General features: G+C 38.7%; 1 protein-coding gene across 1 annotated transcript in view; it reads right to left on the bottom strand.

Moving 5' to 3' along the window:
• The window catches only part of CFTR (CF transmembrane conductance regulator), a 247,152-nt gene that overhangs the window by 125,497 nt on the left and 108,971 nt on the right, over positions 1-12,684 (bottom strand). Inside the window, exon 12 of the mRNA XM_007954507.1 lies at positions 229-323. Within this exon, the coding sequence (XP_007952698.1) occupies positions 229-323 (95 nt within the window). The remainder of the gene's footprint in view (positions 1-228; positions 324-12,684) is intronic.

Raw genomic sequence — 12,684 nt, 5'->3', positions numbered from 1 at the left:
TAACTATGGGGAGGAAGTGGGAGGGGAGCTGTTGCATTGTGGTAAACTGTTGTCAATGTCATGAGACAAGGTGTATGTGAACTGCTGTATAGAAAGTGAATTTGCTCTGTAAATCTTCACCCAAATCACAGTAATAATAATAATAATAAGCAATAGAGAAATGCTTATACTTTTTACATGCATGATATTTACAGCAAGTGCCAGCTAGGCCATCGATCATATACTCACCTTGCTAAAGAGATTCTAGCTCGTTGTCCTCCACTCAGTGTGATTCCTCCCTCTCCAAGAACTATATTGTCTTTCTCTGCAAACTTGGAAATGTCCTATGATCAAAAATGGAAAATTAGTATGAAATTTAGTAGAATGAAATAGAAATTTAGTATCTCCAATTGGAATTCAAAGGTTCCATATCCATTCAAATGTAATCATGTGTCAGAATATTACTTTAGCCACACTTGATCATTTGAACCGTGCAACTCAATTATTTGAAATGTAACTCCTCTTTTCAAATATTCAAAACAATATTGCTACATGGGAGAAGGAAGGGCTGCTTATGCACAGGGAGATAGCTCAGGGTGCAGAAGAGGAGGGATGGACACTGGGAGGAGGTAACTATGGGGAGGAAGTGGGAGGGGAGCTGCTGCATTGTAAATTTTGGTCAATGACATGAGACAAAGTATATGTGAACTGCTGTATGAAAAGCGAATTTACTCTGTAAATCTTCACCCAAATCCTAAAAAAAAAAAAAACAATATTGCTTAAATTTCAGATGCAAATTTTAATGTCATTTTTAAAATGTCATTCATGATCATTATGGAAAAAATGTAAAAGCTAAAATATATGTATATTTATGAGTATGTAAATATGTGTGTTTATTATCCAGAGGCCCATTACACAAACTACAAATGTTAACACACTAAAGTTCATTTCCTGCCAATCTAAATTCGCTCAAGGAAACCTCCAGAAACGAATAAATTCCTTATAAGAGAAACTGAAAAAATACTATATAGACCACTCTGTGATGAAAAATGCCAGCATGTTGGAGGACATGCAGCAGAACTCAGTGGAGTCGGTTCCTCAAGCATTGGAGAAATACAACAGAGATCACTGGGGTCCATGGTGGCCCTGCATATGGGGAGGACATTCGAGAACTATGAGACACCAAAAACCACGTGCTTCATCTGCTTCTATTAGGACTAAGCGGTTATTCTTCTTTTGTGGACTGGGCCATACCTAGGGCTCTACCCAATGGCAGTGACACCTGTGAGAGCCAGAACTTGATGGAACCACCTTGTTTTTCCAGGTCTTGCAAGTTTTCTGCCTTTGACGGGGTACAGTCTTAACACTTTCCCATCACTCATTTTAGTGGAAAATATTTTCCTTCTCTGACAGTTTCCAGCTTTCCCAAGTTTCACTGCTACAAGGACTGTGGCAAAACTGCACACCCCAGAGTCTGAAATCTTCAGTCTTGCTAAAGGAACATGTCCCTGATCAACTGGCCCCTTAAGCCTTTACTGAGCTGTTCTGAGCAGGACATTAGCTACTCCTTTCAGAGCAATTAGCAAAACTGCTCAAATGCGGATTAATTTGACTTCATTAGTCTCTCTTGCCCTGTATTTACTGCCCTAAATCTACTCTCTTTAAAAAGCAATACATCTTCTAGAAAGACAGAGAAAAAAGAATAAGACTAATATTCTTATAAGATGAAAAGAATAAGAATAAAAGAGGAGACTGAATGTAGGCTTTTGTAAAAGATTCAAGTCTTCTAATACACTGTTTAAAAGCCAGAGGTTGCTGGAATTATTGAAGTTTTTCTTTTTTTTTTTTTCAAATTTCTATTTAACATCATGTTATTTTTAAATTTAGAAATATCAGTAGTTATCTTGATAGTAGTGATTACAACATAGTCCAATCTGGGGATTATGGATTTACAGGGTGCAAGGACTCAATAATGACTTGTACAATGAAGGAAGAAAGAGAGCGAAGGGAGAAGGTGGGGAATCAAATACAAAGGGAGGCTTTCAGATAAGAAAAGGAAATAAAGCAAGGGTACAAGGAAGAAATGAGTAATTGTCAGAGAAGGAACTGTCTATAGAAAAAACAAGAAGATGTGAAAGCAGAATAAAAGAGAAAAGTGAAAAGAAATACAAGAAACAGAACATAATGAATGAGAGTCTACATGTTAGCAAATAATAAATGCCCAAAAAGCACAAACACACCAATTCTTACTACAATTCTTTCGTTTTCTTAAGACAGAATAAATAAGAGGCTGTCTCTACCAAATTCCTCTCTTAGGAACCTGAAATATTTATACTTGAAGCAAGTCAATGAAATAGGAGGAGAGAGATGGAAAATCAAGTATTTGCTTCCTTCTTTCCTACATGATAAGGGTGAAACAAAGAAACAAACTGGAGACAGAAATCAGAAGAGCTCAGGTTTTACACACTCAGAACTTGGAATAACATCAAATTCTTCAAAGAGGAAAAGAAAGAGCACCTCCCCCCACACTGGTCCTTCATTCTTCAAACCCTAACTTGTAACTGGTTAAGAAAATACTTGAAGAAGACGAAGGAGTTGAGGAAAGAATTACTACACGATTTCTTGCTACCTTGTTAATCTGTCCATTTCAACTGAAACCACAAGTAACTCTAATTCCTTTTCACCTTCAGAGCAGAGCCCTAGTGGTGCAGTGATTAAGCACTCAACTGCTAACTGAAAGGTTGGTGGTTCAAACCCACCAGCTGCTCTGTGGGAAAAAGATGTGGCAGTCTGCTTCTATAAAGATTCCAGCCTTGGAATCTCTATGGGGCAGTTCTACTCTGTCTCACAGGGTCACTATGAGTTGGAAGCCATTGGATGGAGATGTATTTGGTTTTCATTGGATTATGTTTGAGCTTCTGTAATAGTGTGTAAATGGTTAACATGCTCAGCTGACAATTAAAAGGTGGGAGGTTCAAGTCCACCCCTAGGCACCTCAGAAGAAAGGCCGAAAGCTCAGCTATTGAAACCCTGTGGAGCACAGTTCTACTCTGACATGCATGGGGTCACCACAAGCCAGAGTTGACTCCACGGTAACTGCTTTTGGTTTATGCTAACGTAGTGTAAGCCAATGCCTGCTCTTCTCTGCACTCTCAGTCATCGAGCCAAGAGTGTCCAGGCCTGCTAGGGCCATGCCTGATGAGGGACAGGTTCCCACCAGGCTCTTCTTCCTTAGCCCTATTTAGAAGCAATGGGATCTTGCAGAGTGAAACTTTCCTCTGTATGGGAGTGCTTCCAGGTTGGGTGTGCCTCGGGAAAATGCCAGAAAGAACAGCATCCAAATCACTATGTGAGATGAAATTTGAAATATGTTTGTGATATCCACTTTGAGAGCTGTTGCACATCAAATGAGTTGTGTTCGTAGTGGTTACTCAATAAGTAAAGGAGCTAGAATATTGAATAGGTAGCATGAGGCTCAGGATTTGAACTCTGGGCTGTGTGAAATCTTAGGTAGTCACTTAACAGCTGTGTGACTCAATCCCTCTAATGACACCTGAGTGGAATAATAGTGCTTGTTTCATAAAGGGTGTTAAGTATAAGAATTAAGGAAATGGAATTTATAAAGCAATTCAATAAATACCAAACAATGAAACAAAATGTGGCAATCCAAGCATAAAATTTTTATTCTAAAATAAAATTTAAATAGAAAATGTGGGAGGCAACATTGGCCAGAAAGCAAAATACCTTGTTTTCCAGCCCCATCTCCACTACCAACCGAGTAATATATTGAACTACATTCATCTTATCACCTTCTCATTATAAAAGAATGGGGAGGAGATGTCAGTCAGGGGTAATGTGTTCTTTACCTTCTTTTTACTGAGAAACTTTAACCTGCTTTTAGGACCTGCTATGTAATATTTGACTTGAAATTTTTCACTAGAATTTTAACTTTCATCACTTGAACTGTGTTAATTTTTAAAAGTTGTTGTATATATGAAAATTCCTTCCACTTCTATTTTTACTTTGACTTTTTATCAGAAATGGTTGCTAAATTTTACATTACATTCTTTTAGCATCTAATAGGGCAGCAATAAAGGGAAGACCCTCAAAGAGATGCACTGATACAGTGGCTGCAACAACAGGCTCAAGCACAGCAAGGATTGTGAGAATGGCACAGGACAGGCATGTTTTGTTCTATAGGACATAGGGTCACTATGAGTTGAAGCCAACTCGATGGCACCTAACAACAATACTATTACATTGCTTTTCTACTTTGATTTGATCTGTGTATATATATATGAGCATGAGTGTAAGGAGCCCTGATGGCACAATGGTTAAGTGCTTGGTTGCTAACCAAAAGGTCTTCAGTTTGAACCCACTAGCTGCTCCTTGAAAGATAGGACCTAACAATTTGCTCCTGTAAAGATTACAGCCTATGAAACTCTATGGGGCAGTTCTACTCTGCCTAAAGGGTCACTATGAGTCAACTCGATGGCACACAGTAACAACATATACGTGTGTGTATGTATGCACACACATCTATGTATGTATGTACATATATCTATGTAAAAACATATATGCATTTATTTGTACATATGTATGCCTATGTGTATTCAGGAGCTCTGGTAGCTTAGTGCCTAAGGCACTTGACTGCTAACCAGAAGGCTGGCAGTTCAAACCCACCAGCCACTCCTTGGAAGGAAGGTTGGGCAATCCTACTTCTGTAGTGATACTGCCTCGGAAACCCAAGGAGGGGTCGCTATGAGTTGGGGCCGACTCGATGGCACATAACAACAACAACAACAATATGTATTCATAGAGCTTGGTCTCAATCATTCGTTATTATGGTGCTAAGACAGAAAAACATACATAAGTGAAAAGAAAATACTATTTTCTTTCTGAACTAGGTTATTTCTCTTATCATTTTTTAAAAAAAGTAAAATGTGGAAGATATGGAATTCCCTATGTAGTTGTTCCCCTTTCCAATTCTATAATAATCCTATTATATAACATAATGAGAGTTGAGGCATTTGTTGTTGAACTGTGGTGTTGGAGAAGAATACTGAGAATACCATGGGCTGCCAGAAGAACAAACAGATCTGTCCTGGAGGTACAGCTGGAATACTCCTTGGAAACAAAAATGGCCAGGCTTCGTCTCACCTACTTGGTCATGTTGTTGGAAAGTAAAGTGGAGGGTCAGCAAAAAAGGGGAAGGCCCTCAACAAGATGGACTAACACAGTGGCTGCAACAATGGGCTCAGTAAAGCAAGGATTGTGAGGCTGGTGCAGGACTGGGCAGTGTTTCATTCTGTTGTACAAAGGGTCACTATGAGTCGGAGCCAACTCAATGGCACCTGACAACAATGACACAACATCAAATAAAAAACAAGAAAGTCAAAATTTTTATCAGTTGATAGAGGAGAGCTCAGTCAACAAACACCTTTAAAGACAGTAGACTCTGTCATCCACATTACTTAAAATAACTCAAGTCATTCATTCACTTAAACTGATCATGTGGCACCCCTCCTTAAAACATACACAGGCACAAATAGAACCAAAAAATACTGTGCATTCAAAAAAAACAGGAAACAATAAATGTTGGAAGATGTGCAGAAACCAGAACCCTATCCATTGCTGGTGGGAAAGCAAAATTTTACAGCCTTTGTGGAAAACACTTTGGAAGTTTCTTCAAGTTAACCGCAGATTTACCATATGACCCAGCATTTCTACTCCTAGGGATATAGCTAAGAGACTTGAAAGCAACAACACAAACAGGCACATGTACACCAGTGTTCATTAAAGCACCATTCATAGTAGCCAAAAGATAGAAACTACCCAAATATCCATCAACAGATAAATGGCTTAAAAATACTATGCATACAATAAACTATTACTTAGCCATAAAGAGAAATGAAGTCCTGATACATGCTACAACATAGGTGAACCTTAAAAACATGCTGAGTAAAATAAGAAAATCACAAGGGACATGTATTGTATAATCTCACTTATATGGAATAGTAAGAATAAGTAAATGCATGGAAACCAACATTTATTGGTGGTTAGCAGGGGTGAGAGCGGGGTAGGGGAAGGGAGTCAGTGGTTGGAAAGTGGTTTTTTGTTTATGGTTATGGGAGAGTTGCCAATGACAGACGATGGTTACACAACATGGTTAATGTGATTGATGTAGCTAAATTGCATATTTGAAAAATGTTGAATTGATTGTGATATACATACATATAGATAGATATACGTATCTATATATATAGATTGCAGCAATAAAAATTCTTATTAAGAAATATTTAAGACATATATAAAAATTTTAAGGACAATAAAAGTGCAATTTGGCTCTTCTCATTAGGCTGAATATGTGCATATATATACTATGATGAGTAAATAAAATATGATGCATTATGAGTATAATGGATTCACTGGGTGGTGCAAATGGTTTACATACTTGGCTGCCAACTGAAAGGCAGGAGGTTCAAGTCCTTCCATGGGCACCATGGAAGAAAGGCCTGGCAATCTATTTGCAAAAAATCAGCCATTGAAAAGCCTCTGGAGCACAGTCTGCTTTGATAACCATGGGGTTGCCATGTGTCAAGGCCAACTTGATGGCAACTGATTATGAGTACAGTATAGCTGTTAAAAAGTGTGAAATAGATTTCTACCTATCAGCAAAATAGGTAGGTCTGAAAAATGTAATTGGAAGGAAGAAAGCAAGTTGAAGGATGATATGTACTAATTACACGTGTCTATTCACTCTTTTAGAAGCTCTGGTAGCATAGTGCTAAGGCACTTGACTGCTCACCAGAAGGCTGGCAGTTCAAACCCACCAGCCACTCCTCGCAAGGAAGGTTGGGCATTCCTACTTCCGTAGTGATACTGCCTCGGAAACCCAAGGAGGGGTCGCTATGAGTCAGGGCTGACTCAATGGCAAATAACAACAACAACAAATTCACTCTTTTATGGTGCTAAGCTAGAAAATCCTGCGGAAGTAAAAGGAGACACATTTCTTTCTGAACTATGATATTTCTCTTCTCCAAAAAGTAAAGGCAAAACAAAATGTGTTTAAGTTGTTGAATGGGAAAGTAATTTGCTTTGCAAACTTTCACCAAACCACAATAAAACATTCAAACAAAGAAAAGAGAAATGAAGGAGAAGTCTCAGTTGGAGGCTGGGCGTGGCAGGCCAGGCTGAGGGCACAGCATGAGCAAAGGATGTTGAAACAACTGATGGGAACCCTAATATTTACATGGTTGAAGTCAGGGGTGAAACCAGGTAGAATGGTCAGAAATAATTATAATAATCAGCATCCTTTGAGTACTTGTGATATGTTAAACACTTTACACTGTCTCCTTTATTCTTTCACTGGAGTTGGCAAACTGTGACCTGCAGTTCTATGGCCTGCCTGCTAAGCCCACAGCCTGTCTTTGTATGGCCTCCAGCTAAGAGTGGTCCTTACAAATGAGTATTTGCAACCCATTTTGATGATAGGGAAGACTGGTTTTGAACTCTAGTTATGTAAAGTGTGATGCCTTCCTCAAAGCATCCCATTCTTCTCATTTGTTGTATTAGTTGCCGTTAGTAGCTCTGCCTCTAATAGAATGATAGTGTAACAGAACATGTCTAACAGAGCAGAATGGTGTCCAGTCCTGCGCCATCTTCATGGTCATTGGCATATCTGAGTTCACTTTTGTGGTTATCGTGTCAATCCACCTCATGGGAGGTTTTCTTTAGTTTCACTGACCCTCTATTTCACAAACCAGAGACCCATATTACAAACACGTTATACTCAATTCTTATTATATATTGAATTTCATCAGTAAAAATGTGTATACATTTGAGGAAAAGAAAAGTAAAACATAAATGGAAGATATGGACTTCCTAAGAATATAATCCATTTTCCAAATAATTATACTTTTCAGTCCTGTTACATAGCAATAATAAGTATTTTCACTGGGAATATTTATCATATTATATGATTACAAAATATAAGAAAACCAAAATTTTTTAATTTTTTCAGTAGAGAGAGGAGAACATGGGGAACAAGTAACATTAAAAACACTATGTGTGTGTGTGTTGTTAATTGCCATCGAGTCACTATATATGGGTTTAAACTCATTTAAATGGACTTTCAGTTACATAGCACATTTGTGATAGTGATCACCTGAAACATGGGGTCTTGGAGAAGAATGGTGGTGAGAAGTATAGGGAGAATTAAACATCCTATTTAGAATCTGGCTAAGTACTTCACCACACATTCAAATTAAGACAATAACAAAGCTGTCACATGAATATTTCTTATCTAGAAAAGACACTACTGATAAAGATTACCTTTTAAAAGTATGAAAATAAAAGATTCCTGTATCTGAAATGATCTGATGGTCTAAACCAATGTATTTGGCCTCCTTGCCTGGACTGAATCCATTTCTAAAGAGAAATGAGTACATTTGGATAATTTTAATTTAATAAATGCCACAGAGATCATAATTAATATGAAGCTGCTGAGACTGAAATGAAACAAAAGAGTGGGGGTAGACTGCAGAGCATTTTGAACAAGCCCATTATTTTAAAATCAAACACATTAGTAATACCAATATCCTGCTGCCGATATGAGTACCCGTTCTGATTACCAAGTTTATTGTTCATCTGTAGATTTCTTTATTAGTGTTTGGCTTTCTCTATTTGATTTAACATAAAACACTTTGTTGTGTAGGCACTGTTCAACATTTATCTTTGCTGATTACCAAGGGCTCTCAAACCTGGTAATATATTTATCTTAAGTGTGCTGGATTTCAGTCTCCACAGAAGATCTCCCCCTCTATGAAGTGATCACCTAAAGCAACGTTATACCACCTGGTGCTATCAGAGTTAATAAAAAAGGTGGCATAAGAGCACATGCTACTTAAGCATTCCTCACACACAGGGACTAATCCCATTTCCCTTTCCTTGCACTGAAACTCCCATGCAGTTTCCTTGGAGTTACCCATCAAAGCAACTGGGAGAGTCATCTATTGAAATTAGGGTTCTCGATATGATTTGCCCTCATATTAAACTAACTACTGAAGTCACGAAAATACTGTCTTTGTACAGAATTGAATAATATCCCCCTGAAATTTATGTCCTTCCCAAAAACAAAATGTTGCCATAGAGTCAATAGTAAATTTCAACTCATGGTGACCCCATGTGTTACAGAGTAGAACCACTCCATAGGATTTTCTTGGCTGCAACCTTTATGGAAGATCACCAAGCCTTTCTTCTGCAGAGCCCTGGGATGGGTTTGGACCACCAAGCTTTAAGTTAGTAACCAAGCATAAACTGCACCACCAAAGTACCTATGTCCTTCTCAAAACTTCAGAATGTAAACTTACTTGGAAATAGCATTGTTGCAAATGTAATTAATTAAGATGAAGTCAGACCGGAATTGTTAGATGCTGTTGAGTGGCTCCAACTCACAGAGACCCCATGTACAGCAGAATGAAACACTGCCCAGTCACAGCACATCTTCACAATCCTTGTTATGCTAAACCCATCATGGTAGTAATGGTGTCAATCCATTTCATTGAGAGTCTTTCTCTTTTTTGCTGACCCTCTACTTTACCAAACCTGATATCCTTCTCCAGGAACTGGTCCCTTCTGACATTGACCAAAGTAGGTGCGATGAAGTCTGGCCATTATTGATTTCAAGGAGCATTCCGGCTGCACTCCTTGCAGGACAGATTTGTTTGTTCTTCTGGCAGTCCATGGTATTTTCAGCATGTTTCTCCAACACCACACTTCAAAGGCATCAATTCTTCTTCAGTGTTCTTTATTCATTGTCCAGCTTTCACATGCATGTAAGGTGATTGAAAATACCATGGTTTGAGGTAGACACACCTTCATCTTCAAAGTGACATCTTTGTTCTTCAATACACTAAAAGGTCTTTTACAGCAGATGTGCCCAGTGTGATACAATGTCTGATTTCTTGACTGCTGCTTACATAGGTGTTGACTGTGGATCTGAATGAAATGAAATCCCTGACAACTTCAATCTTTTCTCCATTTATTGTGATATTGCTTACTGGTCCAGTTGTGAGGATTTTCATTTTCTTTATGTTGAGTTATAATCCATACTGAACACTATAGTTTTTGATCTTCATCAGTAAGTGCTTCAAGTCATCTTCACTTTTGGCAAACAAGGTTGTGTCATCTGCATATTGCAGGTTGTTAATGAGTCTTCCTCCAATCCTGATGCCATGTTCTTCTTCATATAGTCCAGCTTCTCAGATCATTTGCTCAGCATACACATTAAATAAGTATGGTTAAAAGATACAACCTTGATGCACACCTTTCCTGATTTTAAACCATACAGTATCCCACTGTTCTGTTCGAATAACAGCCTCTTGGTCTATGTACAGGTTCCTCATGAGCACAAAAGTACATGAGACTGGAATAGGATGGGCTTTAATGCAATATGACAGGTATCTTTGTAAAAAGAAGGGAAGAAGCACAGACATACAGACACATCGGGAGAATGCCACATGATGACGGAGGCAGAGATTGGGGTGATGCATGTTCAAGCCAAAGAACACCAAGGATTGCCAGGAGCACCAGAAGCTAAGAGAAAGGTGTGGGACAGGGTCTCCCGTAGAGCCTTCAGAGCGACATTGCGAGAAAAATTAAATTTTGTTGTTTTCAGGAATCCGGCTTATGGTAATTGTTTATGGCAGTCTTGAAGAATACAGTCTTAAAATAAACCAAATATAAACTCGTTTACATTGCGCTCAGTTCATTTTCTTAACCATCCTACCCTTCCATTTCTTTTTAATAATTTTCTGATCAATGTTCATCCACAGAGAAAATCAAAATCTGGATCACTGTTTCTCCAACTGTGGTCCACAGACTGTTTCCAAATCACCTGGAAAGCTTGATAAAATATGCAGCAATTATTCTTACTCAGAAGAACTGGAACGGGGCCCAGGAATCTGATTTTAATGAGTAATTATTATGCCTGTAATGTTTGAGCTGCTCAACTTGTTCTTTTAACTAACTTCCTTTATAACCTGCTGGACAGAAAGGCAACCACCTTTGTAGGTTTCTGTACCTACAATACACTGGGTCTGTTTGAGATCATAAAGCACTTGAAAATACTTAAAGAGTACTAGAGAAGGTCAAAGTTGTGCTATAATTGTGCCATAAAGATTAACTTATTTTATTATTAGGAGGTGTATAACATACTCAATGTGATGTACGCACTTTCCCCTTAAATGTTTACCTCTTTAAGTTTAATAAAAAGCAACTAAACTTCAAGATCTTAACATTATTCAACTGAGCCAAACAAGCCAGAAGTTGTTAAAGAGGAATCACTAACATAAAGCTCATTAATTCTGACTTGAACATATCACAGAGCAAAGGTAAAGGCTGTTACTACATTTGGAGAAAAAAAGAGAGAGAGAGAGAACTGTAAAGAAAGGGCAGAGAATTACAGTTAATGGTCCTGAGCAATAGTGTAATTTTGCAATATTTGCTGAGCACATTTGTGCTTCCCGTGATTTTGTACATAGGACAATATAATAAACCTTGTTTTATGGCTGGCTTATCACTCTTTCGAGCAACCTTGACAATGTAGCTGCTGTGGTAAGGGAGGAAGGCGAGAAGCTTAGGGTGAGGGAACATGAACTGTAGAGGTAAACCTATTTGATAAAATACAACTCTGTCAGTGAATCATTAGACAGCTAGTGATATTTAATATTTAATAATTACCATGCACTCGTGCTTTATGCAGAAGGAAAATGGGCAAGAAGGAGGGAAGAAAAAAAGAAGTGTGGGAAAGCAGATGAAGGGGCAGGACGAGGAGAGGGGAAGAGAAGCCACGTGGGTGAGAGTGCAAGAGAGCCCAGGAAAGTGTGGAAAGGGAGAGAAATAATAAATCAAATGTGTGCTTCACATAAACAAAAAAACCCTTTGCTGTTAAGTCAACTGTGACTTATCGCAACCCTATAGGATAGAGTCGAACTGCCCCACAGGATTTTCAAGGCTGTCATCTTTATGAGCTCTGGTAGCATAGTGGCTAAAGCACTTGACTGCTAACCAGAAGGCTGGCGGTTCAAACCCACCAGCCACTCCTCGGAAGGAAGGTTGGGCAATCCTACTTCCGTAGTGATACTGCCTCGGAAACCCAAGGAGGGGTCGCTATGAGTCGGGGCCGACTCGACGGCACATAACAACAACAACAACAACATCTTTATGGGAGCAGTTGGCCACATCTTTCTCCTGTGGAGCAGCTGGTGGGTTCAAACTGCCAATCTTTGGGTAAAAGCCAACCACTTAACTGCTGCGCCACCAGGCCGCCTTTTATTTATTTATTTAATTTTTTCACATAGCTGTTATAAATGTGTGTTATAAATCTTGACTGCATCTTGAAAGTGCAGCATATCTCTGTAAGATAGACAGAGAGTTAAATAGATCGCTAGATAGATATAGAGATCAACCAGTGGAGGTTAAATTCCATAGCAGAAAAGAATTCATGAATTACATAGTTGTTTATTGTTGTTGTTATTGTTGTTATGTGCCGTCGAGTTGGACACAACTCATAGCGACCCCTCCTTGGGTTTCCGAAACATTATCACTATATAGAAGTAGATTGCCCCATCTTCCTTCCAAGGAGTGGCTGGTGGGTTTGAACCGCCAGCCTTCTGGTTAGCAGTCAAGTGCCTTAGGCACTAT

This window comes from Orycteropus afer, unplaced genomic scaffold (assembly GCF_000298275.1).
Source record: "Orycteropus afer afer isolate SDZICR_OR568_19922 unplaced genomic scaffold, OryAfe1.0 scaffold00462, whole genome shotgun sequence".
NCBI lineage: Eukaryota > Metazoa > Chordata > Mammalia > Tubulidentata > Orycteropodidae > Orycteropus > Orycteropus afer.
This window is presented reverse-complemented; position numbering and strand designations above follow the sequence as displayed.